This window comes from Puma concolor, chromosome D1 (genome assembly GCF_028749965.1).
Source record: "Puma concolor isolate L17-30 chromosome D1, mPumCon1.1.hap2, whole genome shotgun sequence".
In the NCBI taxonomy this organism is placed as follows: Eukaryota; Metazoa; Chordata; class Mammalia; order Carnivora; family Felidae; genus Puma; species Puma concolor.
The window spans coordinates 45376868-45403718 of NC_141676.1; the positions used below are offsets into that span (position 1 = coordinate 45376868).

The 26851-nt window shown below is 44.6% G+C and overlaps 2 protein-coding genes across 10 annotated transcripts in view; one reads left to right on the top strand and one right to left on the bottom strand.

Moving 5' to 3' along the window:
• The window catches only part of RRAS2 (RAS related 2), an 84265-nt gene extending 71061 nt beyond the window's left edge, over positions 1-13204 (top strand). For 4 of the 6 annotated variants that reach the window (XM_086677919.1, XM_086677918.1, XM_025928734.2 and 1 more), the window contains exons 5-6: positions 1150-1268; positions 3420-3588. In XM_086677919.1, coding sequence (XP_086534045.1) covers positions 1150-1268; positions 3420-3507 — 207 coding nt within the window. In that variant the 3' untranslated portion in view covers positions 3508-3588. Of the gene's footprint in view, positions 1-1149; positions 1269-3419; positions 3589-4520 lie in introns of those variants that run through there. The other 2 variants (XM_086677916.1, XM_086677914.1) reach the window with 2 other exon arrangements.
• Positions 12663-26851, bottom strand: part of SPON1 (spondin 1) — a 261347-nt gene continuing 247158 nt past the window's right edge. The window contains exons 9-17 of one of the 4 annotated variants that reach the window (XR_015240990.1): positions 26046-26186; positions 25507-25582; positions 24367-24549; positions 19106-19276; positions 18846-19013; positions 17933-18097; positions 15955-16218; positions 13970-14367; positions 12663-12850 (exon numbers count right to left, since the gene is read on the bottom strand). Coding sequence is in view for 2 of the 4 variants with exons in the window: in XM_086677913.1 (XP_086534039.1) it covers positions 14204-14367; positions 15955-16218; positions 17933-18097; positions 18846-19013; positions 19106-19276; positions 24367-24549; positions 25507-25582; positions 26046-26186 (1332 nt within the window). In the remaining 2 variants the exon portion in view is untranslated. Of the gene's footprint in view, positions 14368-15954; positions 16219-17932; positions 18098-18845; positions 19014-19105; positions 19277-24366; positions 24550-25506; positions 25583-26045; positions 26187-26851 lie in introns of all 4 variants that reach the window. The other 3 variants (XR_015240989.1, XM_086677913.1, XM_025928387.2) reach the window with 3 other exon arrangements.

Below are 26851 nucleotides of genomic sequence, written 5' to 3' on the forward strand. Positions count from 1 at the left end.
AAAAGAACTGAAAGGCATCCATATCAGAAAGCAACCAAGTTGTCTTTATTAGTAAATGACATGATTGTTCATCTAGAAAAGCCTATGGAATTTACAAAAGAACATCCAGATAAGTGAGTTTAACAATTTCCAGGGTATAACACAAATATACAAAAATCATGTTCCCATTTTTGTAGAGAAGACTATCCATCGTTGAAAAGAGACCAGAAGAGATAGGTTCCTTAATCTATCCCTTTCCCCAGTTGACATTTTCTAACTTTCTGCAAGTGTTTACTTTTGTGGCAAAGACAGCAACAGAAGTCATTCTTTTAGAAAGATCTTTTTCATTCACACTATGTAAATGTAATTTAGTTTAACAGTTTTAGTAAATATCACTACTTCAACCTTTTACACTGAAAATGTGTAGGATAATATATATTCATTTTATGTTTCTGACGGGCCTACCATTTTAGGTCATCAGCTCTGCCACACTTCTTGTCTCAATATAACAAAGGCATTGTGATCATAATCATTATTCATTTTTTCTCACATTTATTGAGTGTCTCCTATGTACCAGGTATTAGGGAGTTTTGAGATGAGGAAGACCCACAGTCTCTTGAGGCTTCCGTCCTCTTCATCCTCAGCTCTTCGTGATAGTTTTCTCTCTTGCCTTGTTGTGTTTAAGCTTTTCTAGACTTCTTTTAGTTCTTGGAACTTGGGACACCGCCCGTCCATGGCCCTCACACAGGCCCTTTCTTTTGTCAGGGATACTCTCTTACCCCACCCTTAACCAACTCCTTGGTCTTTATTTGGTTCTTAGTTTAAATGTCATTCCTCGGGGAAACTTTCCCTGATCTGCCCAGCAGGGTTATAGACTCTACTAGCACCTTGTACTTTTTCTTAACAGAATTATCATCATTGTATTTAATACTTTGAGTAATCAGACTGGAATCTTGTTGCATGGTAATATTTCGTCACAAGTATGTTCTTCTGGGTTGTTCTTCAGAGCTGGGCTTCAATATGTGTTGAGCTTTTAAGTCTGTTGGTTTATCTTAAGACAAATCAGCTTGGCCTCTGGCTAGATTAGGAGAGCAGTCTGTGGCCATAGGGTTAGATGGAGCAGATCTGATTTTTAATTCTGTACGTCAGATACAACTCTTGGAATTTCAGGTAACACAGGAAGAAGGACAACAGTTAGCACGACAGCTTAAGGTAACATACATGGAGGCGTCAGCAAAGATTAGGATGAATGTAGATCAAGCTTTCCATGAACTTGTCCGGGTTATAAGGTAAGTGAAACACATCTATGATGTGTTTGTTTGTTTTAACTTATAGAATTTTACAGGTAACCACACTGCTTTTTAAAACCACCAAGTAAAGAAATTACCATTAAATGTTTTTAGCAAGAAACAGGAAATTATATGTATAAATGCTTCTGTGCACATGACAGGTTAAAAATTTTAATTAAGTACATATTGTATACTAGGAACTTGCTACATATAAAGCCAGATTTAATTATATTGAAGTAGAGAGTACACACAGGGATTTAAAAAAAATTGCACACACAACCTACACCACTTCCAGTGGTATCACTGGTACGAAGGTAGGGATGACAACAGCTAACGTTTGACTGGAGATCTCTGCCAGATACTGTGTCTGATGCTTTACATGTGTTACCACATTTAAATTTCACCACGACCCAGTAAGCGAAGTACTTTCATTTATCCCCACTTTTGGATGGGAGAGCAGGTATAGAGAGGTTAGCTAACTTGTTCAGAGTTTCAGCTTTAAATGGCAGGGCTGGGACTTGAATCTGTGTCTCTGATTCCAGAGCCTGTGTTCTTAGGCTTTGCTTTTTCCCCACCTCCTGCCAGGCTGTGGGAGCCAGGTAGTAGAGATGCCGTGCTCCAGGTGCTCCCATTCGTGGTGTGAAGTATGATATCCCTCATAACAAAGGATTTTTCTGTTCTGCTGGCCTAGAAGGCCCCTGTGCTTCAGAAAGTGTTAATGGTTCCAGGAAGCTTGAGGTGAAGGGCAGGTGGCCTGGAGTTAGTTTCTGTGTGAGAAAGATTGAGTTTCCGTATAGTGGGAGGGGTTTGATTTGATTATTTTTAATCTTGGTGGCTTGGCGCCTCCTTCCCCGTGGGCTCTCTCTAGATCTGCGGGTCTCTCTGCTTGGCAGAAACGTGGAGCTATGGGCTTCCTGTACTTTTTTTAACCCCTTGCCTGGGCATTCTCTTTGTGGGGAAAGGAAAGTAAAGATTATAGTTTTTAATTTTTTTAGTGGTTTGTTAAAAGTGCAAGTTCCATTATTTGAATGAAAACAGAGTTTCAGTTTTGCAAGATGTAAACAGTTATGGAGGTGGATGGTGGTAGTAGTAACACTGTGAATATATTTAACACCACTGGACTGTATGCTTAAGAATGGTTAAGATGTCAAGTTCTGTTATGTATTTTAACACGTGTGCATGCACACACAAACCGATACCTTCTTAAAATAACATTTACTGCCTTTTGAATGCTTTGTCCTTGGTTTTGATCCTCAGAATCTATATCCAAATCCATCATTTAATCTGGAGAAGTGGGTAGAGGCGGCAATTAACAAAATTACTTTAATTTTACTTGTATTTTATGTAGGCTTCACAGCCAACAGGGGCTTGAACTCATGATCCTGAGATCAAGAGTTACATGCTTTCCTCACTGAGCTAGCCAGTGCCCCTAGGGAAGGCTTTTTTATGCCAGCCACTGATAGGCCTTTAAATGTAACAAGATCACGTTTAAACCTCTAGCAACTGTGAAAGGTAGAGTTTTATTATTCTCTTCGAAAAAACCGAGGTTCACAGAGGTCAGCTAACTTGTCCAATGCTGACTTGTAGCTAGTAAGTGGCAAAACAGGAATAGAAACTGTGTACCTTGTATGGGTATGTACTTTATATTTTACTCTAGCAATGGTTGCTTTTTTTTTTTTTAATGTTTATTTTGGGAGAGAGAGTGCTAGCAGGGGAGAGGGGCAGGACGAGGCAGAATGAATCCTAAGCGGACTTGATGTAGGGCTCCATCTCAGACTGGGAGATCATGATCTGAGGCTAAACCAAGAGTAAGATGCTTGACTCACTGAACCACCCAAGTGCCCCTGGATGTCTGTTCTTAAGTATACCTTACTGTTAATGGAGTTACAAAGTGGGAAGGGAACTTAGAGGTCATTGAGTTCAGTATCTCATCTGATTCCAGACTCACCTATGAGTGGAGCTCAGATAGCTCTGCTTTATGCTGGTGTTGAAACACTTGTGCCTCTTCCCCCGAGATTTGCTTCGATTCCCTAGGTGAAATTCAACATTGAGAAGCATATGCACATAAACTAGACTTGTCCAAAAAGAATATATTTGTAATAATATGTTACCAGCAGGGTAGATTTTGATATAGATTTTTCTGTCTTACAGGAAATTTCAAGAGCAGGAATGTCCTCCTTCACCAGAACCAACACGGAAAGAAAAAGACAAGAAAGGCTGCCATTGTGTCATTTTCTAAGAATCCCTTGAATTTTAGCTACCAACTGCCAGGAAAAGCCCTCATCGTCTCCTCCTCTCCTTATGGTTTACATCACATCGTGTTGGTACCTTTCTAGCCTTAGACACAAATGATCACCGTGGTAGCCTTAGACCAAGAAGCTGGCTAATCCTTTCCGTGAAGCTAATCCTATGGTCATTTCAAGACACATTTAAAGGAAACACTAAGGCTGCTTCAAAGATTATCTGATTTCTTAAAAATAATGATCTATATACATAGACATAGTCTTTTTTAAGGGCTTACATTTTAATAGGGATGAATCAGTTTTGGAACCTAAGCTGTTTGCCAAGCTGAAGTCATAGGTTGTGAAATTAACTTTTAACTTCTGGAATCATATTGCCTATTGTTACTCTAAATAGAAACATGAGTTGTTTTTAAATGTGAATTTTTGCCTATCTCTAAAAATTTTGATGTCAACTTTAGTTAACCTTAAGTACACTGAATTGAATCCACAGAAGTGAGACATCTCAGACCTTTGCTGATGCTACAGCCTTTGTTTTCCAGTGGCCAAAATACCAAAATGCCTGTTATGTTTATAGATTAAAAACTGCGTATAAAGCCTTTATTACAGCTCCACTCCTAAAGATGATAATAATGTTCTTTGTGGCCAAATATTTGGACTTATTCTGCATTTAGGCATTTCAATGTTCTTGGCTTTTTAAGTTAACTCTTTTCACAGCCATGTTGAGAGTAAAAATAAATAATTTCTGTCTGTCTTCCTTTTCAAGTATTTCTGGATAAGGGATTCAAAAAAAACTAAAACTGTTTTTGTTTGTAATATAAAATATGGAATTGATCTTTCCGGGGTCAGAGATGATTAATGTTTTTGCTATATACTTTTATACATTATTTTCTTATCAAACTAGTTAACAAGTATTTTTATATGTTTGTAAGCAAATATGCTTTCACAGCATACCTTGTGTATATGTAAAGATAAGTATTTAATTCTCACTGTTCACTTTTAACTGACAAAGAAAAAAACAGTGAAAACTACAGAAACTGTGGTAGAGCTGTCCTTGCCATCCCGGTCCTGGTCCTGGTGGCTCCCGCCTTTGGCCAGTCACACACCTGCTTGAGAAACCTCCTCCGTAGACGACAACAGGGTGAGAATCTGAAGTCACTTGTGATGTCCCGTACTAGGTATTGACTGTTCTATCAAGTAGTAAGTGTAAAACTTCTCTTTGACGATTAGTATAACTGTGGATGGCTTCTGATTTTTGTTTTTAATTTTGTGGATTGTGTTTCAACAATTCAGAAGTATGTTCCTGATGGTGAGATACTAAGTGGTATTGCACGGTTGTCACTTTATTGAATGTGTACAACAGCCCCGTGAAGTTGATAAAGCGTACCCTTGTATAGCTTCAGGTGCTAGAATTAAAACTGATCTGTTATCACAAGAGAAGGTTTGATGACTTGTTATTTGGGTGGTTTCTCAAAGGAATGAGTGTTGGAAGAAACTTATTTTAGTAGCTAGCCCTGTGCCTTTTCCCAACAGTGCCCTAGGGTTTGAATCTAAAAATCAATATTGGTTATCTGGCAGGTGAACTTGAAGTGAAATGGCTTGGTGTTCTTAGGGGTTTCCTGACTATTAAGTCAGCATTTCTTAAACTTTTTCTATGAAGTGCTCCTGACAGAAACCCCTATATCTAAAGGAGATACCGCTGAAGACAAAGCCTAAAGCAGCTGAGGAAAAGCGCATACATTTATTTGAATACTAATTAAAATTACTGCCCAGGAAGGGCTCATATTTATCCTGTGGGTTTTGGTATTATAGCACCATCGCATATCTTCGTTAGGACTTTCAGTTGGGATTTTTTTACAATGTTTATATCTTTTTATTTTGAGAGAGAGAGAGAGAGAGAGAGAGAGAGAGAGAGAGAGAGAATGTGTGTGCACATGTGTATGAGCTGGGGGAGGGGCAGAGAGAATCCCTAGCAGGCTCCATGATGTCGGCACAGAGCCCCATGAGGGGCTCAGTCTCACAACTGTGAGACCATGATCTGAGCTGAAATCAAGAGTTGGACACTTAACTGACTGAAACACCCAGGCGCCTTGGGAAAAATGTAAAGTTATCATAGGTAACCTCAGATAACAAGAGATTATCTACATAATAGGCAGATTTAATGGAGAACATTTTATTCTGAATAGATGATTTGTAGCAACACAGTTTGAAGGTTAAATTTATATCAGTTGACTTTTTTCCCCTCTGTGTTTCACTTTGAATACTTTTTATTGCTACACCTTCAGGTTCCCTAATGTTTTCTTCCCCAGTTATTTAATCTGCTGTTAATCACATTGAATGAATTTTTTATTTTAGACCTTGTGTTTTCTTTTCTCTTTCCTGTAGAGGTTCTATTTGGTTCTTTTTTACATCATCCATTTCTCCCATTATGCTCATGTATTTCTCTTATCCAGCCCCTCTCAACTGAGTTTCCAGAGAATTGAGCCTAATGCCTGTCTGTGGTGTGCAATGAATTAACTTCTCTTCAGTGCATCTAGAGTAGTTCTAGCTGTGTACCATCCTTGGGAGAATTGAAAAAGGCTGCTTTGAATATTTGAACATGGTTTTTATGGCTCTTTTAAAGTCCTTGTCTGTGGAACTCATTTATCTGTATAATTTTTGGATCTGTTTCTATTGACTGACAAAATTTTCTCTAGTTATGGGTCACATTCTTCTGCCTTTTTATTTATTTATTTGCACATCTAGTAAGTTTTGATTGGATGCTAGACATTGTGTATTTTATGTTGTTGGGTGCCTAGATCTTGTCTTCATTTAAAGATTTTTTTTCCCCTGGTAATTAATTTACTTGTAGTTCAGTTTAATCCTTTCAGGTCTTTTACATTTTATATAGTCTCAAGTATCTTTTTTTTTCCCCCAGGATGGTCTAGCTCTACTACTAAGGTGTGGCCCTTTTGGTGTCTCTACTGAATGCCCTGCATAATCAGTGATGACTCTCTGATTCGGCTAATGGAAACTGAAAAGTTCCCAGCCTTTGTGAGCTCTGGGGAACCATACTATCTATAGCTCCTGGGTCATTCTTTGCCCAGCTCCTGGAGTTTCATCCTGTACATGCATATCTTAGTATCAAGCAGAGACTTGGTGACCCCGGGCATATTTTTGGAGTTCTTTTTTCTGTGTAGCTGCCTCCCCTCCAGAACTTTGTCCTGCAACTTTCACCTGCCTCAAGCTCCTGGTGTCTGGGACAGATCGACCTGCAGTGTCTTTTCAGCTTAGGAAAACAATTATGTCCTGCTTAGAATCCCCCATCCCCTCTTGAATCTGGAATGTGCCTCTAGGCAGAAAGTCAGGGCAATCTTAAGGCTTACCTTTTTGATTCCCCACCATCAGAGATGGTAGTCCTGTGCTGCCTGGTGTAGAATGGCTGAAAACAGGTGTTTCACATATTAACTCCAGTTTTTTGATTGTCTACGGTAGGAGGGTAAATCTGGCTACTGCTACTTCTCTATCAGAAGCCAGAGTCTCTCCCATTTAATATCCATCATACATTCAGAGGTGCCTTGTAGGTCTTGAAATCTAATTTCAAATCTTTTTTCACAAAGAATGGCCAGTCTCATGGCATGAAGAAGTCTTTGCCTGTGGGACCATTTTTTTATTCTATAGCTGGAGGATTGGCAGACTTGTTTTGTAACAGGCCATACAGTTAATATAAATATCATCTTAGGTTTTGTGGGCCATATGGTCTCTGTCCCAGCTACTCATGTCTGCCATTGTAGCACCAAGGCAGCCATAAACAATCTATGAACAAATGAATGTGGCTGTGTTCCAATAAAACTTTATGTGGGGACACTGAAATTTATATTTCATATCATTTTCATGTCATGAAATATTAATCGTCTTTTGAATTAAAAAAATCCATTTAAAATTGTAAAAACCATTCTGTACAAAAACAGATGGCAGATTGGATTTGATCTGTGGGCCACGTTTTGCCAATCTTGCTCTATAGCACATTTGTCATTTGAGGTTACATTCCCAACTTTAGAACCTCTTCTCTCTATATATGTGAAAATTCTTTCAAACAGGATTTCCTGAATTGATAATCATGAATTTAATTTTGTCTCTACATTTGTTTAGGGATTTACAGTATTTCAGGATTGGACATTATGCCCTGTTGGCATACATCTTACATTGATGATTCCTCTAAATTTGGGGCCTCAAAGGTTTGTAATATAAATTGGTTCCTTTAGCATTTGACTTAAAAAAAAAAAAAAATGTTTATTTTCAGAGAGACAGAGGGAGGGAGGAGAGAGAAGGAGAGAAAGAATCCCAAGCAGGTTCCACGCTTTGTGCAGAGCCTGACAGTGGTGCTCGATCTTAGGTCTGTGAGATCATGAACTGAAATTAAGAGTTGGACGCTCAACCGACTGAGGCGCCCTGGGGCCCCTATCATTTGACTTAAAAAATTTGCTATAATGAGGTTGTATATATTTCAGGTCTAGCTTGTTCCTCTTCTGACTTTTCATCACCACTAATCTTAATTTTATTTCTTTTCCCATTCCCGTACATAAAGATCCCATTAAACAGATAACTGGAAGATAATAGGAGGAGATGATAAAGTGGTTACTTTCAATACCGCTTGACCACTTAAGAGTATTTAACCAGTAACTGCACGGAAAGCTTCAAGGAGCTTTTTAGAAACAAGGTATTTTAATTTGAACAAATGTCTTTGTGCAAGGCTCATTAGCTGTTCTGGGGGAAATAGATACATGTGGAGCTTTTCCTTCCTACAAACTATTTGGTATCTAGTGGAGAAGGATTATGAGTGAGAAAACAAATGCCAGGGCTGCAGTGTAGGCAGAATAAGTGTGCACAAAGCTGTCCGGTCCAGCAGATGGTATATGTTCTTTCTGGAAAATCTGAGGGAGCCTCTTAGTTAGAAGTGGTGCTTTAGCCAGAGCTTGATGGATTGGTGGGATTTGAGATGGGGAGGAGAGGAGAGGAGTGAGGTGGTGGAAAGGCTGGGGAAAAGCCTAGGCAAAGACACATTTTGGCAGAATGCAGGGAGTATTCTGGGATTGGAACCTTAATCTAAAAGGATTTGAAGTGCAGTGGGGAAAAATAATGATAAAGTAGACTGGGCTCGGGTTGTGGAGAGCTTTAAATAGGATGGCCCTTCTGTAGGTAATGGGGAACTGCCAAGGATTCTGAACAGGGAGTGGCTGGATCGGGTGGGAATATGAATGATGGAGAAGTGCAGGTTTAGGGAAGAGTGGTCAGGTAAGAGGTAATTGGAGTCATGAAATCTGTCTCTTTCCAATTTGTTCTGCCATCCATGTTATTGCAATGGCCTTTGAAGTCTTTTTATTTGCATTTTGCCCCCACAAAGCTGTTCTGTAAATACAGGCCATAAATTAAATGTTCCACTGCTGCTTAAAATCTGTCATCACCTCAATGCACTTGGACCAGTATCCAAATTCCTTACCATAGTGCACAGAGACAGCCCCTTGCAGGATCTGTCATCTCCTTGCTTCTCACATTCAGGCTGATTTGCTTTTTTACACTCTATAGGATGCTAGTATTTCCCAGACCGTTGATTCACTTGACTGTTCCAATTAGCTGTTTCATTCTTTTGCTTTTAATTTAGATGCCACCTGCTCAGAGAGCTCTCTTTGACCACATTGCCCTGTATTTACTTAGTGACACGGAGGCATCTGTGAGTATTTTGTCTGTCTTGTCTCATCTGCACTTGGGTGTCACAGGCTCCGAGGGGGCAGAACCATGTGTGCCACGTACACAGCTTTACCCCCCTTGCCTGGCATTTGCAGAAAAACCATTTGATCAATGAAGAGGACACACGGGCAACCCTCTGGTGATAGAAATGTATGGTGATTGTGGCGGTTATGTACAGGGGTTAGTCCCGGAGGCATTTGGGAATGGGGATTGGAGCTGCAGAAAGAGGCTAGGACTGCAAGTGCAGATTTGGAATTTATCTGTTTTGAGCTGATGTGTGAACAGGCGGGAGTGGATGGAAGTAGAGTTTCAGAGAAGATCCAAGGGTAAAACTTCCAGGGGGAAAACGAACACTTGGGGATAAAAGCTTAAAAGTCAGCAAAAACCCAAGAGAAGCAGTCAGAAACTGGAGAGAACCAGGAGATTATTGTCAAAGAAGCCAAAGGGGTGGCCAGAGCGGAGGGCTGTAAAAGACTGGGGTGGTGGCGGAGGGGGGGAGGTGCAGAAGGGTAAGAGGCAGTGTGGTTGCGTAGATGCTTGCTGGTAACTTGGAAGGTTTTGTGTCCGTCATCTGGCAGGAACCAGATTATAGTGGTCGTGGTGTGATTGGAGTGCAAGGAAGTGGAAGATATGTGGGCTACCATTCTGGGAAGTTCTGTGGCAAAATCAGAGGGTGATGGGGCTGTTCTCTTCCTTGATAGGATGTTAGAGGAGCAGGAAGAGCCAGGGCCTGGTACCTAATCATAGGTAGGTAGGTGTACAAGTCTGTAAGTACGTATTGCCATGTGGACACTTAGGCTCTGGAGAGATCTAGAGGCTGACACTTTGCGGGCCAGTATCCCTTTCTGATGGGGCAGCGAGCATGGCGTGGTTCTGTGCTTGCTTCTCCGACCGGCTGAGGTGAATGGCCAGTTTGAAGAATTAACTCCTCTCCGCTGCTGTGGAATGATAGCCTTGCTAAATGTAACTTAAAGAAATCAGCTACTTAGAAAAGTAATCATCCTCTTGGCTATACTGGCAATCACTGGAAACGTTTCTGAACATCTGCTTTCAATTTTTGTATCATCGTAGGACGGTAACAGGTGGTGGAAGCTCTCAGGCTGTGCTAGCACAGTGCGTAAGGGAGCGGATCCAGGTGTTTTCCACCAGTGCTCCTTCAGCCTTCCCAGATGGGCCAGGGGTTCCAGGGAAAGATCACGCAGTAGGGTTGCTTGCCTCTAAAATACAGACTCTCTTTTTTTTTTTTACAGAAGAAAATACAGACCCTACTTTGATAAAACCCCAAGTGTTGTAAAGGAGTCAGTAGTCTTGAATAAGCTGTTTGTCCTTTTCCCTTCTGCTAATACTTCAAATTACTTGGAGTAAAGGAAAACCGTTCAAACACGTAAGCTAAAATACGAGAACGGTTAACTTAAATATGAGAACTGCTAAAATACGAGAACTTTACCAGTTCTAAAGCCAGGAAGTGGTTAAGAACACATTCTGAATTTCATGAAGCACTTAGAGCAATATGAGAAAATGTTAATGAATGCTATCTTATGTTCAACATTGTAAATGTTAAGAGAAAAATCTGAAATTGCATTTTGGTCTGAGGAGAGCTGGGTTAAAAGTATTGCGTGTATATTTTATTTGTGAGGACATTTTCAGTTATAAATGACAGAAACGCAGCTCAGGCCAGCTTCTGCACAACGTGGGCCTTTGCTGGTTTACGAAGATATGAGGGACTGGTGGGGCGAGGCTGGCATCCAGCGACTCCTCTGTTGGATGCCATCAGACTCGCTCCCAAGGTGAGAATTGGCTGAACTGGGGAGGTGGGGCAGAGGAGTCCTTTCACGGAAGCCTGCTGCTGTCAAAGCCTGAGCCAGAAAAGGTGACATTCCTGGCCCCAGCTCTCTCAGCAACTCAGGACCACACCAGTGTTTTAAACACAGCTTCCCAGTGCTGGCCCACAGAGTGCCTAAAACCTCTTGAACCAAAGGGGTCTAGAGCAGGGACGCCGTTATTTAAATTTGACATTTTAGTACAGATCTTTTACTCACAGATTTCAAAGGATTCAAATGGAAGAATTATCTTCATGCTCATTAGCATCCAGCCGCTATTTATAGTTTGTCACAGCATTTCACTCATTTTCGAAAGGGACTAATTTATTTCACTCATCCTCCCTACTTTTGGGCAACACGAAGAACAAAACGAATCATTCCATGTGGTAATTAGGGATTGAACATTTATGTTTACTCTTATTTGGACAATAGGGTCCTTTTCTTTGGGGAAGAAGGGACTAAGCATACAGTCCTGGGACACTATAATATTTAGCCCCTTGAAACTGTTGCCTGAAATATGTGGGCTGTTAGGTCACAGCATTAGATATTTGTTGTGTATGGACCTTTTAGTCATGGACTTGACCTGGACTCAGTTTCTGGAGAATTGTAGTTCTGTGAGAATGTGTCATGTACTCTCACTTCCCAGAAGAAGTATACAGACTTTGGAGTGAGCCTAAAACATGTTTAATACACAAAGTTTAAATTACACACAAAGTTTAAATTACAAAATCTTTAATTTTTTTCAGTTCTGGGTCTGAAAAAGTGCAGGCTTTTTCTCTTTAGCTACGACAGACTTCCTTCAATTAATGCATCAGCAAGGAAGGTTTCAGGTGAGTGACCCATGGTCTGGTTGGGGAATAGATCTCTGAATTTATTGTCATCTTAAAATGTGGATGTAAATATATGCAACAATTATAGCTCCTCTTTATATGGCGGTTTTTACTGGGTGTCTCATCTGTTTATTATCCCAAGTGGAAGTTGAAACAATTTCATTTTTATAGTAAAGTATTTCCAAAATGACTGCTTAGCCAGAAAAACTATAAACTACCTAACCCAAGACTTTGGTAAGAAAGAGATTTGATGCTTCTTATAAATTCCCCCTTGCAACCAAAAGAAATAACACATAACAAGACGCATGTTACCCATTCTCAGCCCTTATCCAGTTACTTGGTTTTAAGTCTCCAAAATTAATATTAAAAATGTATCCAATAGAGACCTGATAAGAACATGGGACACTAGGGTGGCTTGTCCTTACTTACTTAGGAATCACTGACTTGACCTTTGATTTTCATGGGGTGGATATCTGCCTCCAGGTGGCTGAGGGGAATGCACAAGCAGGCGGGTTTTGTATCAAGACTTTTTGTCCAAATGAAACCTCTTACTTATGTTACACTCCTTCGTGAGGTGAGAAAGCAGTCCATTTAAGGATCACAAAAATAATATTGGAAACTGAAAGTTCCAGAAGACTCAGGGCTGTGTTGGTTGGTAATAATGGCCCCTCTTGAATGAGGGACCAGAAACCCTGTCTTTTTGCTGCATGTGATTCAGGCAGATAACTGCAAGAAGTCCCAACTTCCTGAACACTTAGTTTAAAAACACAGCAGACAGACCCAAATGAATTTTTTTTATTGAACGGCCTTTGATGTTAAAGAAAATACAGATTCAGGGCTATATCATATGTATGTTGTGTTTGGAGACATCCTGATGGGTTTAATGCAAATTCTTAAAGTAGTGTATTCAAAACCACGTATGCATCTCATCCGGGATACATATTTGGATTAAGCATAATGAAAACCTGCAACAGAAATGAAACAGTTTTAACAATAAATGAATAAGTAAAAACTGCTGCTAGACTCAGCTCAGTAAAATGTCCTTTTACACGAATTCCTGGTAGTCAGAATCCCTGAATTTGGTGCGTATGAGTGCTTGGAAGGGGATGGAAAACCGTGGCCTTTCCTATGCAGGTGATGGAGGGCCCAGAGCCCCACTGTGGAAAGCTGAGGTGAATTTGGCTTCCCACCAGATATTCTTACCCAGCCTGATTCTGTAATAATACCTTTCTCCCTAGCTTTCTTTCTTGGTCTCTGAAACACTTTTTCTTTCTACATGTAAAACTTTAGGACTAAAAAAGAAAAAAAACACCTTTTAACGTACAAAGATAGTATTTTTTGTTGAAGCAATGGCTTGGTGGGATGCAGGCAGCTGATGTATAACTAAAAGATGTTTTGGGAGAACTGGTTTGAAAACTTAAAATTAGATGCGTGTCAGAAGATTTTAAAAGCGTAGGTTTGGGACTCCTCTAGAAAGGCCAGTTTTGCTGCCTGGGTCCTAGTAAGGATGTAATGTCAGAAGGTTTATAAGTTTATAAGGCTGGCGTCCTTAGGAAAATTGTGCCCCCCCCCCCCCCCAAAAAAAAAGAAGCTAGGGAAAGGTACTTTCTAGACTTAGTACCTTTTACCTCAGGTGTAAGAAGTGGCAACCTTAAATTCCAATAAAGCAGCCAAAGTTTCTTTTCTCTGGGGTATCAGGAACCAATATTAGGAGGGGAGATAAATTTCTGAAAGAAAAGCCACTCTACATCAATGCACTTCACATCTACCAGCTCTCTGTTCCCCAATAACTGTTGATGACCGAGGAGACTCAACAAGGGACCCTAAATTCCACTAAATGAAAAGAGATGGGCAAACGAGGTTCCTACAAGAGCAAGCAGGCCAAAAACAAGAGTGAGGGGAATCTGCGCTCTCCGTGTGAGCAGGACTGTTTCCTCCCCACTGCACCCTGGGACCGAGGCACGGAATCCCTTCCACACCTGGCTGCCGCTCCCTGTGGAGGGGGCCAGGCTTGTATCGGCTGCCCAGGTGGGTGCTCCAGAGGGACACATGTCCATCCAGTACAGGTAGCTGACACTACTCACTTCTGTGCTGGAGGAGGGCCATCTGGGGATGAGGGAGCCCCACGCAGCCTCTGCATACCAAGAAGCAGACAGAAAGGAAGTCCCTGGCATCAACAAGACTGGTGGGCGAACCACACTGCAGAAATGAAAACTAATGTATACAATTTAAATTGCCTTAAACAACAAGCAAACACACACTCCAGCCATCGATGACTGTGCAAGCCAGGGTGCAGCCCCGGAAAACTTACACCCTTGTTAACAAGGGTGAACATTGCACGCTCTGATCTCCTTCTTGTCCTTGCAGCTGGTAAACTGGGAGCTTTTGAACCTCTTCTTGACGGTCATGTAGCGTTCCTGGATCCCACCACCACACAGTTTGGTGCATTCCGACCAGGCTGTCCACGGGCGCATCCTGCAGCCTGGAAGCAGGAGGTCAGGTTAGGCCAGCAGAAATGGGGGGACCAAACTGAATGCTGAACTCCAGGCCACAGCTATGAAACGGAGTTGTCTGGGCTTCCCTGCTCTTGTATGGAATGATGGGTTGAGTTTAATAATGGTTAGGGCCCTTATTAGAGACTGTCAACTCCTATGTGTCCATAAATGCTGTTGCAGCATTTCCCATCAAGGGGCAGAGTCCACATTGCCACCTCTGGAATCTGGGCTTGGCTCTTTGACTTGCTTTGGCCAATGGGACATGAGCAAACAGGCTGGAAAAGGCTGGTAGGAAACCCCCCGCCCTCACCATGTCAGCAAGCCTGGCTAGACTGCTGGAGAGAACGTGTGGCGAGAGACTCCAGCCAGTCTTTCTGAGGCCCCAGAAGTGCAGGTGAGGCCGGTCTAGACCTAGCCCCAGCCGAGCCTCCAGTTGTCAGGAGCTACAGGAGTCTCAGCAAGACCTCAGAAGACCCACCTAGCTGAGCCAGCTCCTGCCACGGACCTGCAGAATCCTAGTAGTTTCGGGGTGGCTTGGTGATGGCAGTTAGCACTCGAGCAATTAAACCACTTTATCCTAATGCTTTGCTCCCCAGGTACGTGGTCTCCTAAATACATTCAAGTGTGATTAATTTCCTTACACAGATAAACATGCTTGCCTTAAAACTTAACCTGACTCAGAGGTTACAGGAGATCTTTTCAAAAAATGTTTTCAAGATCCTCCACATTACTCTTGTACAACCAGGCATGTTTACTCTGCTAAGTTTTATGGAGGAGAAGGCCATGGCACAGTGTCTGCCTGGCACATAGTTGGGCTTAATCACCATTTCTTGAATGGCTGACTACCCTGTCCCAACAGATAGCACTTTGATATGCACACCTCTCCTTAATGGACAGTGAACGATCAGGTGGCTCTTCAGATATGTATTACTCTGTCCTGTCGGGGTGAAAGGCCTTAGGGAAGAGAATGTGGGGTAAATTGAGCTGTGCCTTTTAAAATAGCAACACAGTGTACCTATTAACCTTCAAACATGACACCTTCCTCACCCACTCCAGAGAATCCAAACACCATCAGTCTGTACCAAGGGCTGAACCATGAATCCGTCACTGGCAAAAGTATGAAATAATGACATTGTAGTCTTTGCTTGTGGACCAGCTTATTCAACAGTGAAGCCCCAGGTTTTTGTTGTTTTTTTAGTGCCAGAGTAGGGGACACACTCTTTTTCCTGGGGTACAAACAGAAGTGGCCTCTGTTTTTGCCACCTCAACACAGGTGTGTTAAGTCACTCCTGCTTAGAACTTCTCACAGGATCAAGTCTCAAACCTCAGCAGGCTTATGGTCTGGTCCCCACGTCTCCAGGTTTCCTGCCTCTCCCCTTGTACTCTGCTCCATCTGCCCCCTATTTATTGAACATCTCATGCTCTGTGACATTTCTGTGCCGTGGCGAGCCCTGTCCCTGCTGCTGGGGATGCCTTCAACTCGCAAACCCCTATCAGTTTTCAAGACCCACTTCCCCTGCTTTGACATCTCCCCCCACCCCTCCAAACTCCAGCTTCAGGCTTGGGAGCAGTACCTGGGAACTGCTCGCCTCCGGACTCTTCCCTCAGCTGCTCATTCCGCCGGCTCTCTCGGGCCTCTCTCCAGCGCAGCTTCTGGATGGATGGATTTCTCAGGCATTTCCGGATACGGCATTTTTTTCGTTGCACGGTCTCTGGGCAGGGTGCACCTCCAAACTGTGGCTCCATTTGGATCATCCGGGTTCGAATCATGTGGCCTTTCCCACAGGACTTGTTACATTCCGACCACTGAGACCACTCGGTGAGCTCACAGTCAATGGCTGGCAAGACACAGATGGGCAGGAGTGGATCTCATGTCTGAAACAGCATATGGCCACTTGCGTTTTCCTCTGAACATCTCCACACAAGTCTGAGAGATGCAGAGAAGGTGCTGTTTTCCCATTTTACAGAAGAAACTGGGCGGTTCCTACACGCAGATTGACTTCAGCCCACAGGGTTGGTTCCCCCACCTTCTGTGCCCAAATGACTCGAGGAATTTGGAAGATATGTTCAGAGTCTCTCACCCTTCCCTGTGAGCAGCTAGAGTATTGTCAAATCAGCCCTAAGTGGCATAGAGCCATCTTCCACAGTCCCAAGGACTGGGTATTTTTCAGAGCTGACCCCTGTGGACCAATACCCAAGGCCACTGTGACTTTTGCAGTAAGACTCTGGTAGCTTCTCGTTCAACATCTCCCCGGGTCCTATAGATGGCAGTTTGTGCAAAAATCGCAGGAGCCAGAAACAGAAAATTCATTAGAAAAGAGGGGTGGGGACAAGTGGGGGTCTTAATGGTCTATCAGGGTATAGGATCCAGCAAATTCTTATTAAGCCAACACCTCACAAAGTAGAGGGAAAATAACGCAACGGTCTGAGAATGTGACCTAAGGAGGCAAAGGATTCTGGACTCCTCACTGGGTCTGCAGAATGTAGATCTAGGAAGAACTCATTTGGGTCAGTAATTGTTGGCCTTTCTCCCTGTGAGCTCAGGCAGCTTATGTGTAAAATGAGGATAATGGTATTTTTCTCCTTAGTTGTGAAGACTAAATGAAATCTTCCCAGCGCAGTTCCTGGCGCACAGGAAGCGTTGTTCTCCATTCAGTGAATCCTGTGAATATACGTTTCAGTGGGTGTCTCAGTCAGAGGTTCTGGAGCCCCCACTCTTGGTGAGATGGGTTGAACACAGGGTCAACCTTAGTTATTCAAAGCCTCAGCCTCAGTTTGATGGTCTGGGTCATCTCCACACATGACCACATGTAGCTAAAACAGCTCAGGAACTGTAATATGTAACACTGAGTGTAACACACCTGCCAGGTCTAGTGTTTGGCACTTTGTACCAGTTATGTGGTTTAATCCTCAGAGGAACCTAGGAAATGTTTCTTGCTATTTTACAGTTGAGCAGGGGTGTGGTCATCTGCGTAAGGGACAAAGCTGGGACCTTCCTCTCAGAGGAAGCCAAAAAAACCCATCCTAGCAAGCCTGTCTTTCTACTTCCTAAAAGAGAAGCTCTCTTGGAAGATTAGCCATAAAAATGGGCTCCCTCCCTCTCCTTGGAGATCAGCACCCGAGAAATGCAGGTGATCAAAGAGGTTTTGGAAGAGGTGGGGGTGGGCATTGAGCTTTTCGTTGCTGGTCTTAGCAAGGCTGCAAAAGTACAGAAGTTATTGACTTCACGTCCACCTTCTAGTCGTGGGCAAATGGTCACAGGGAAAAGGAATAGAAGTAAAAAGGTTGGAAACCCCATGGATCAGAGAGTTGTGGAGGTGGGGAGGGCAAGAGCCACATAATGAGGCTCCTTGACAAGGAGCCTGTGCTATGTGTTTCCCATCTCCGTCTCCTCTTTAGACTTCATAGCAACGTGCAGTTTGGGGGTCGTGTAGCTGGTAGCAGGACCCCCTCTTGCTAGTGAGGAGACTGAAGGTTAAAGATCTGTGCTAACATGGAGACCCAAAGCCTGTGCTCTTAGTCCCCAGCAGGGGGCTGGGCTGCAGGACTTACGGCATTCGGGCAGCATGCACTTCTCCACCTGCTCCAGCTCCTCGTTACAGTCCCCGAGTTCCGCCAGAGACTTGAGCATCCGCTGGCGGGTCCGCATGCCCTTCCCGCAGGTCACGCTGCAGTCACTCCACTCGGACCACGGGGATAGCAAGCAGGGGATGGTGTCTAGGCCAAGAGCCAGGTTTGCCACTGAGAACAGGCTCCCTTTACTTTCTTTGATTTCCCTGTGTCCTCTACCCTCTGTTCCCCACTCTGACCCCTGGAGTGAGTGCCATGGACCGATGGCCTTCAGGTGACCCAAGTGACCCTGTGGAGCAAGAAGTGGCTCAGCAGACTACTGCCCTTCCTGCCCTTCTGTCACTCTCCTGCATCTCCCCTGCTGATGTAGCTCAGCAATAGGAATACACAAGTCCCCGCCTGCAACACCCCACACCCCCCCAAGACCATGCAGTACATTTTTGGACACTTTGTTGCTAAAATCCCTAGGGTGACCTCTACTCGTGTGCATGTGTGTGCATGTGTACTAATGTGTGGGTCTGTGTGCATTTGTGGGTAGAGCTGGGGTTGTAATGCTTTATGGGGCCAGGCATGTCCAGAGCAGAACAAGAGTGGGGGCCTATGACCTGAGGGGTGGATGTCCTGCCTGAATGTATTATATCACCCTCCGCCCACCAGGATACTCTGGGGTCCTATAAAACACAGCTGCTGACGAGTGCTTTCCAGAGGTCACCAGTTTGCCATCCCAGCCTCGCTCAGAATGTCCCTCAAGGGAAGCCCCGCTTGATGGCTCTTGCAAGGACAGTGGGCCGTATGTTCTCCCAGCACGTGCCCAGCCTCCGGCCTTGCTGGTGGTAGCGGCAGGGGTTCTGTGGTCCGGCACACCGCCCCCATCCCCTGCCCCACGGCCACTCACGACACTCCGGCATCATGCACTTCTCCGCCTGGGAGGTCTCGGCCTTGCACGCGGAGCCGTCCGCCGGGCTCATTTTGACCATGCGATGCCGCTTCTTCATGCCCATCCCGCAGGTGGCGCTGCAGTCATCCCACTCGCCCCACTCGGTCATCAGGCAGCTGCTGGGAGCTGGGAGGCCAGCCCTGTTGGGGTCACGGCTGCCGCCTTGGGAGCACTCCCTCTCCTCCCCTAGCCCCTGCTGGCTGGGCACCCCTACTCACAGCACTCCTCATTGACCGTGCACTTCTCCGTCTCCTCAGTGGGCAGCGTGCACACAGAGCCGTCCTCAGGGAACTGCTTCACATACCTCTCCCGGGACCGCATGCCCATGCCACAGGAGATGCTGCAGGGCGACCAGGTGATCCACTCGGACATGGTGCAGGTGGAGCCGTCTGCAACACACGAGCAGGTGCCGCTGCAGCCCGCGTGCCCAGCTCTCCAGGGCAGGAATCGAGAAGGAACTGGCTGTCTTTTCCCCATTGTGTATTCTTGCCTCTTTTGTCAAAGATTAACTGACCATATAATCACGAGTTTGTTTCTGGGCTTTCTGTCCTGTTCCGCTGATCTACAAGGTCTGTTTTTGTGCCAGTGCACGGTTTTGAATGGGGAAAAAGATGGTCTCTTCAACAAATGGTGATGGGAACGCTGGAGAGCTACATGCAAAAGAATGAAACTGGACCACTTTCTTGCACCGTACATAAAAATAAAATGGCTTAAGACCTAAATGTGAGACCTGAAACCATAAAAATCCTGGAAGAGAGCACAGGCAGTAATTCCTCTGACATGGGCCGTAGCAACATTTTTCTAGTTAAGTCCCGCGAGGCAAGAGAAATGAGAGCAAAAATAAACTATTAGGACTACATCAAAGTAAAAGCTTCTGCACAGCAAAGGAAACCATCAAAGCTAAAAGGCAACCTACAGAATGGGAGAGGATATTTGCAAATGACCTCTCTGATAAAGGGCTGGTATCTAAAATATATAAAGAACTTATAAAACTCAACACCCAAAAACCAAATAATCCAATTTAAAAATGGGCAGGAGACAAACAGACATTTCCCCAAAGATGACACACAGAGGGACGACATATGAAAAGATGCCCAACATCACTTATCAGGGAAATGTAAATGAAAACTACAATGAGCTATTACCTCACACCCATCAGAATGGCTAAAATAAAAGCAACAACAGGTGTTGGGGAGGATGTGGAAAAAAAGGAACCCTCGTGCACTGTTGGTGGGAATGCAAACTAGAGTAGCCACTGTGGAAAGACACTGGAGGTTCCTCAAAAGTTAAAAATAGAACTGTCCTATGGTCCAATGCTACACTATTGGGTATTTATCCCCAAATACAAAAATATTAACTTGAAAGGATATATGCACTCCTGTGTTTATTGCAGCATTGTTTACAATAGCCAAATTATGCAAGCAACGCAAGTGTCCATCGCTTGATAAAGGAAATGGTATATGTATACAATAGAGTATTATTCAGCCATAACACAGAATGAAATCTTGCCATTTGCAACATGGATGGAGCTAGAGAGCATAATGCTAAGCAAAATAAGTCAGAGAAAGACAAATCCTGTAGGATTTTACTTCGGAATTTCAGAAATAAAGCAAGGGGCATTAAAAGTCTTTTTTGGTTTGTCTCAACTATACAGAAACTGTTCCGGGTGTGGGGGATGGGTGAACTAGGTAACAGGGATTAAGAGTACACTTCAGATGAGTTGGGAGTAACGTATGGAATTGTTGTACACCTGATACTAACATAACACTGTATGTTAAATATCCTGGAATTAAAACAGAACTGGGTGGCATTCAAGGGGAGTCAGGCAGTTGGGGATGGAGGGGAACTTAAAAGGCATAAATCTTGAAACCAGGAATTATTCTCTAAAAGGACATGCCCGTTTTCCAGGTGCATGGATTACTCCTTATTTCAGGACAATCCAGTTGAAAGCTGCTTGGATGGGTACAAGAATGTTTTATTTTATATAATAATTTATCTTAGATTTTATATCTGCATGGTCTAGGGTGTATCCTATATCTAAGACCATTAAATAAAATTAAAAATTCACTTCCCTCTGTCACATAACTACATTTGAAGTACCCAGTAGCCACGTATGATTAGTGGCTGCCATTTTGGATAATACAGATACAGAACTTTCCCATCACAAACTTCTACTGGACAGTGCTGGAAAGGTATTATATATATTCTGAGATACAATGTAAGCTCTGTTGCTCAGAGGAACCTGAGATTTTATAGTTCTTCTCTAAAGCTGCCAGTTCCCTGTCTAGAAAAACTGATGAGAATTTTGTTCCGGAGGGTAAAGATTGCGACTGGCTTTCGGATATAGGGACCTGAAGACAAACACAGGGTGCATTTGTACCCAAACAGATTACACTAAGTGACCACAGACCTCTCATTGCCTCTGTTGAGGCTGGCAACCAAGAGAATACCCCAGCTGCTAATGGAGAACAAATGGTAGTGTGGGGAGGGAATGTCTGTGTGCCAGGGGACAGAGGAAGAGTGAGGAAGGCAGTAGAACCATTCTTTTGTGTTGACATCTTGGGCTATATATGGCTTTGCTTCTATCCCTAGGGGTTAGCAAAGGCCATGATCATGTAGGGGACATTGGAGGTGGGGAGCGGGGGGAGGATAAAGCCCGCAGCATGGCTTGGTAGTCCTGTTTCCAAATAGGGGTGGGGACTACCCTTGGTGGAAACATAGGAGTGTGTGTGTGTGCGCACGCACACGCCTGTGTCTTAGTTCTTTAAAAAAAGAGAAAAAGGAAATGATGTCATCCGTTTATCCATATCAATGAAGACTTACTGAATGCTTTGAATGCCTAGTGGTATGCTCTGAGGTTAAAAAGATAACGTAAGATATGGATCTTGTTCTCTTCTAAGAGCTGGGCACAATAATTCCAGGTACTGAAAATATGACAGCAAAGGTAACACAGAGGGGAAAAACCCACTCCTTGGAGTTTAGGGGAAGATTTCACACAAGAGGGCACACCTGAGTATACTTTTGTTGGGTAAAGGAGATTTGCTTTTAAAGGTGAACGGATAGCTTTTGCCAACACCCCAGTACGGAGTGTTTATGTACATAGTATTGGGAGATGAAGTTAGAAGAACTGTGAGTCCAGCCTGCACGTGAATGTGGCTGTCGCTTGCCAGGTGTGTTGCCTACACATGGTGATTTAATCTCTGGACAGTGCCGGGGGGACACTGTAGGTTTCTCTCCTGGGACCCACACGTTAGGCCCAGGGACAAGGCTAACCAAAGGAAGCCTGTACAAAGAACACGATGTTCCAGTGTAATAATGGTTAGGCTGGTACAGTAATAGTTTGGGGCACCAGGCTTGACAAGTCCCACCTCAGGCTTTCCAGGACCTGGCAAGACATTACCCCAGGAAGGCAGAATTTGGCCACCACCCACTGTGTACCTGATAGGTAGAGCTTGGACTTGAGGCTCAACTCTTCCAGTAACCCCCAAATGGCTGTCCCCAGGTGCTTGTACTGACCGTGTGTCTTTAGTGTTGCAGTGTAACTCATGTGGTGTGGATTTATGTCAGAGTGCTCATTTTGCCCTGGCCTTGCACCTGGGGTCGCTGCAGGACTATTTGCCCTGTAAATTAAGCTGAGGAGTTTGCACATGGGCCATAAGGAGCCACAGATCTTTTAGCTGGGGAGTGAAATGATCAGATCTTTGTAGAAGATCCCTCTAGTCGGGCCCTGGAAGATGGGTGGGAGTGGGGAGATGATAAGGCGTGGACTAAAGGGCTGGCCCAGAGGATTAGGAAGAAACGAAGATGCACTCGCTACAATAAGATGTATATTCATGCAGTCTAATTCCTTTGGAACATCCAAAGGGGTCTCTGCTTCCTTCCTGTTCTAACCACACCCTGAATAATCAAGTGCAGAAGGCAACCGGATGTGAGCACAAGAGAACTTGATCTGGCGTTGAGTGGGGTAGCTTCTGGGCTGCATGTACACGCACCAGGCACAAAAAGCAGGAACAACTGCAGAAATAGTAAAATCTAGCCTACACTCCATAGGGAATCTCAAGGACCCCTGAATAATCAAAACAACCTTGAAAAAGAACAAAGTTGGAAGATTCACACTTCCCGATTTTAAAATTTAACTACAAAGTTACAGGAATCAAAGCTGTGTGGTGCTGGCATACAGACAGACCTACACATCAATGGACTGGAATAGAGAGCCTAGAAATAAAGTCTTACGCAAATGGGCAAATAATCTGAAAAGGGTTCCAAGACCACTCAATAGAGAGAGGATAGGTTTTTCAATAGGTGGTGCTGGAAAAGGTGGATACCCCCATTTAAAAGAATGGAGACTTTTACCTAATATCGTATATAAAAATTAACTTGAAATGGATCAATGACCTATAAACTTAACAGAAAACCTAGGGCAAAACCTTCAGGACACTTAATTTAGCAATGATTTCTTGGATAGGATACCAAAGGCACGGGCAACCAAAGGGAAAAAACAAACCCAGATTTCATGAAACTTTAGAATTTGTGCAAAAGGACACGGTCAACAGTGAACCGATAACTTATGGAATGAGAGAAAATATTTGCAAATCCTATCTGATAAGGGATTAATATCTAGAATATATGGAAGTGTGTGGGGGGGGTTCACTCCCCTCTGAAGTGCCTTATCAAAGGCACAAATGGCAATAATCACCGTGGGAGTGCAGCCAGGAGACGTATTACTGTCCCCAGCAAGAACCAGAGGGAGAATGACCCACAGTGGGATAAGCTTTCTTCAATTATACTCAGCTTGGAAGTGGTTTTCTTCCTGCCATAAACCAGCCCAACTTCTGTATCTCTTCCTGTTGCCTCATCGCACCTGTGAGACAGTTAAGCTCATGGTACAGAGACTAGACCTGTCCAGATGGAGAGAACAGCTGTACCCTGGAAAGTAGGCAGCTGACCTTTGCACAGCAATCAGCTCAGTGACATTCTGAAGCCTGTGCCATCATGACAGAGGCCATGCAAGTTCACAGCTCAGGCCTGATTTTTGAGCAGTTGCAGAGAGCTAGACAGGATCCTTGCAATCAGCCCTGAGGTCCTGACACAGGAAGGAGGTGCTCCAACTCGGGTGTGAATAGAACACGAAGGCCCACGATGGTCATGTCCCACTAGGGCGATGGATTGAGATTCAATGTTGGCCAACCTGCTCACCTGTTTTCTTTCTTTAAATATTTTTAGTGTTGGTTTTTGAGAGAGGGAGGGGCAGAGTGCGAGCAAGAGAGGGGCGGAGAGAGAGGGAGACACAGAATCCGAAGCAGGCTCCAGGCTCTGAGCTGTCAGCACAGAGTCCCATGCGGGGCTCTAACCTATAAGCCATGAGTTCATGACCTGAACCGAAGTCAGATGCTTAGCTGACCGAGCCACCCAGGCGCCCCTCGCCACAACACAGAACAAGCCTCTGCCAGCTCCTCGCTCACCTGGGCTGTAGCCTCACCTTCGTCACTGCAGCCGGGGCCCATGCAGGGCTGGAAGTCCTGGGTGTCCGGGCAGGGGACGCTGAGGTCCAGCTGCGCCTTTAGCATGCGCTGCCGCATCCTCTTGCCTTTGTCACAGGTGGAGGAGCTGCAGGCGGACCACGGGGACCAGTTGGAGTAGATGCAGGTTTCGGGGGTGTCATCTGGAAAGAGCGTGGGACAGGTTTTCCTTGGGAGCCTGTGGACACCGGAGCCGGCCCTATCCCCACGCAAGCTCCTTTGGGGATAAGAAAATCTGCGTTGCCTGCCCTGCCTCAGCAAACCTGGGCGCTCTTGGGGTAGAAGCAGCTATTCACTTGCCTTTAAAGGCGATATTTTAATCATTCCAGGAGTATCTAAGCGACAGGGAAGAGTCCTACTAGCCCTTCCCCTCAACACATGAGGGTCTCTCATTTCTGGCCCCTCACTCCTGGCAGACACAGTTTCTGCGGGTGTACAGGCAGATCACAGGCAATTGGGGAAGCACAGCCTTCTGCATGTGTGTGTGTTGCTGTTTAATCTTCTCAACGACCCCATACACAGGTGTCACGATGAGGGCAGCCAATGTTCGCCCAGCACTTATTACACACCAGCATCGTTGTAAGAATCTTACATGTTTTGTCCCATTTGGTTCTCACAGCAACACTCAGCGAGGCAGGTTCTGTTATTATCCCCATTCTACAGGTGAGGACAGTGAGGTAGCATGGAAGCGTCCTGCCCAAGGCCACAGGAAAAAGCCCAAGTGGTGTGGCTCCAGATCCCATGAGAGAAGGGGCTGAAGGCATGGGCCTGCCACTCCCTCCTGACCGTAGGATCTAGGCCTCCCTTTCCTTGCCGGGAAAGTGGACGTGTCCACGCTGCCTCACAGGCCAGAGTGACCATTAAAGTGGGGAGTGCCGGGGGTCCCAGGACGCCCATGCAAAGGCCCGATACTGGTGAACACATCTTCTGTGAGTCCTGGCCTCATTTTGGCTTATCTTCCAGGAAGGAGTCCTCAAAGAAGGGACTGCCAAGTCAAAGGACACACTATTTTTGCAGCTCTGAAAACCTGTTCGCAAACTGATTTCTCAGAAGGTATTGCCAGGTTATATTGCTACCTGCAACCAAGAAAACTTACATACCTTCATCTTTCTCTTCTGGAGCCAGATCCGCGACAATATCATCGACGTTATCAGGTACAATATTGCATTGTTCCCCCTGCAAAAGGAATTTTTCTTGGAGGGCTCCCATCAAACAGTGGCACGTGTTGGGGTCAGACGAGGGAGGAGGTAAAATCGGATGCCCACCCTGCGTGCAAATCCTAGGCCATGGTGGAGTTCCGAGCCAACATTTACAATCACACTGAAAGAGAAATGGCAAGAAAGCCACAGCTTCCCAGTCCCTGACCCATGGCAGACGTCAGTAATCAGTTATGGAACTCACTAGGATACTTATGTGTCTGGACCAAATCATTCAGTGGAGCGCAAAACCCCACTGTAATGTTGATTTTGCTCATTTAGATCTTACGAATAATTTGCATGCTTAGAAACCTCAGGCGGTCCAGGAGTCCTGTGTTTTGGAATACGCCAGGGACCCCATGATTCCTGAGCAGATAGGGGTACAGTCGGCTCGCGCTCCTGGTGGGAAGGGTCTGTGGCAGGGTGAGCTCTAGCCCCAGTACCTTCCGGGCGATTCTCTCGATGACAACTCTGGCTACTTGAGTGATAGACCCGCCCTCTGGATCGTAAAAAGGACTCTGAGGATGGTCCAGGCTGGTCAGGGGCCGGATTTTCTCCTGGGGAATTGTGGGCTTGTTGGGTGACTGTCAGCGGGGAAGAGAACACAGAGAGAGTGTGGGAAACAGAGTGTTTAAAAACCACAAAAGCAACTTGATTGTAATATGATCAGAACAAAAACCTAATTGTTAGGGATTTCACAACAGCTCTAACTGCCTCTGGTGTTAATGCAATTCTATTCACGCCGTGTATCGTGCAAAAAAAAATTGGTAGACCTCGATTTTCAGATTCTCCCAGGTACTCAAGATTACGTCCTGATGAAGACAAAGTTTTAGAGAGCTCATCCCAACTAGGAAACAGCTGAACCAGGCTGGCCTGAATCCAGAGCTCTTCCTGATGGACCAGGCGTTGGCAAATTAGTCTAGAGAGGGTCAGATGGTAAATATTTTAGGTTTTGTGGGTCCCACTGTGTCGGCTCCAACTACTCGACTCAGCTTTTGTAGGGAGAGACCAGCTCCCTACAACATGTAATTGAATGCGGGCAGTGGGGTTTGAAAACCTTATTTACAAGTCAGGTGGTAGTCCCAGTTTGGCCCACAAACTGGGGTTTTCCGACATACTGCCCTGCCACTGGTTTTCCAATGGCTTTGGATTTCAATGCAATGAAAAATATTAAATCAGGAGAGAATCCAAAGTCCTTAGCCTAGGTGTCTGGAAACCTCCAGGATCTGGCCCAGCCTCACATACATCA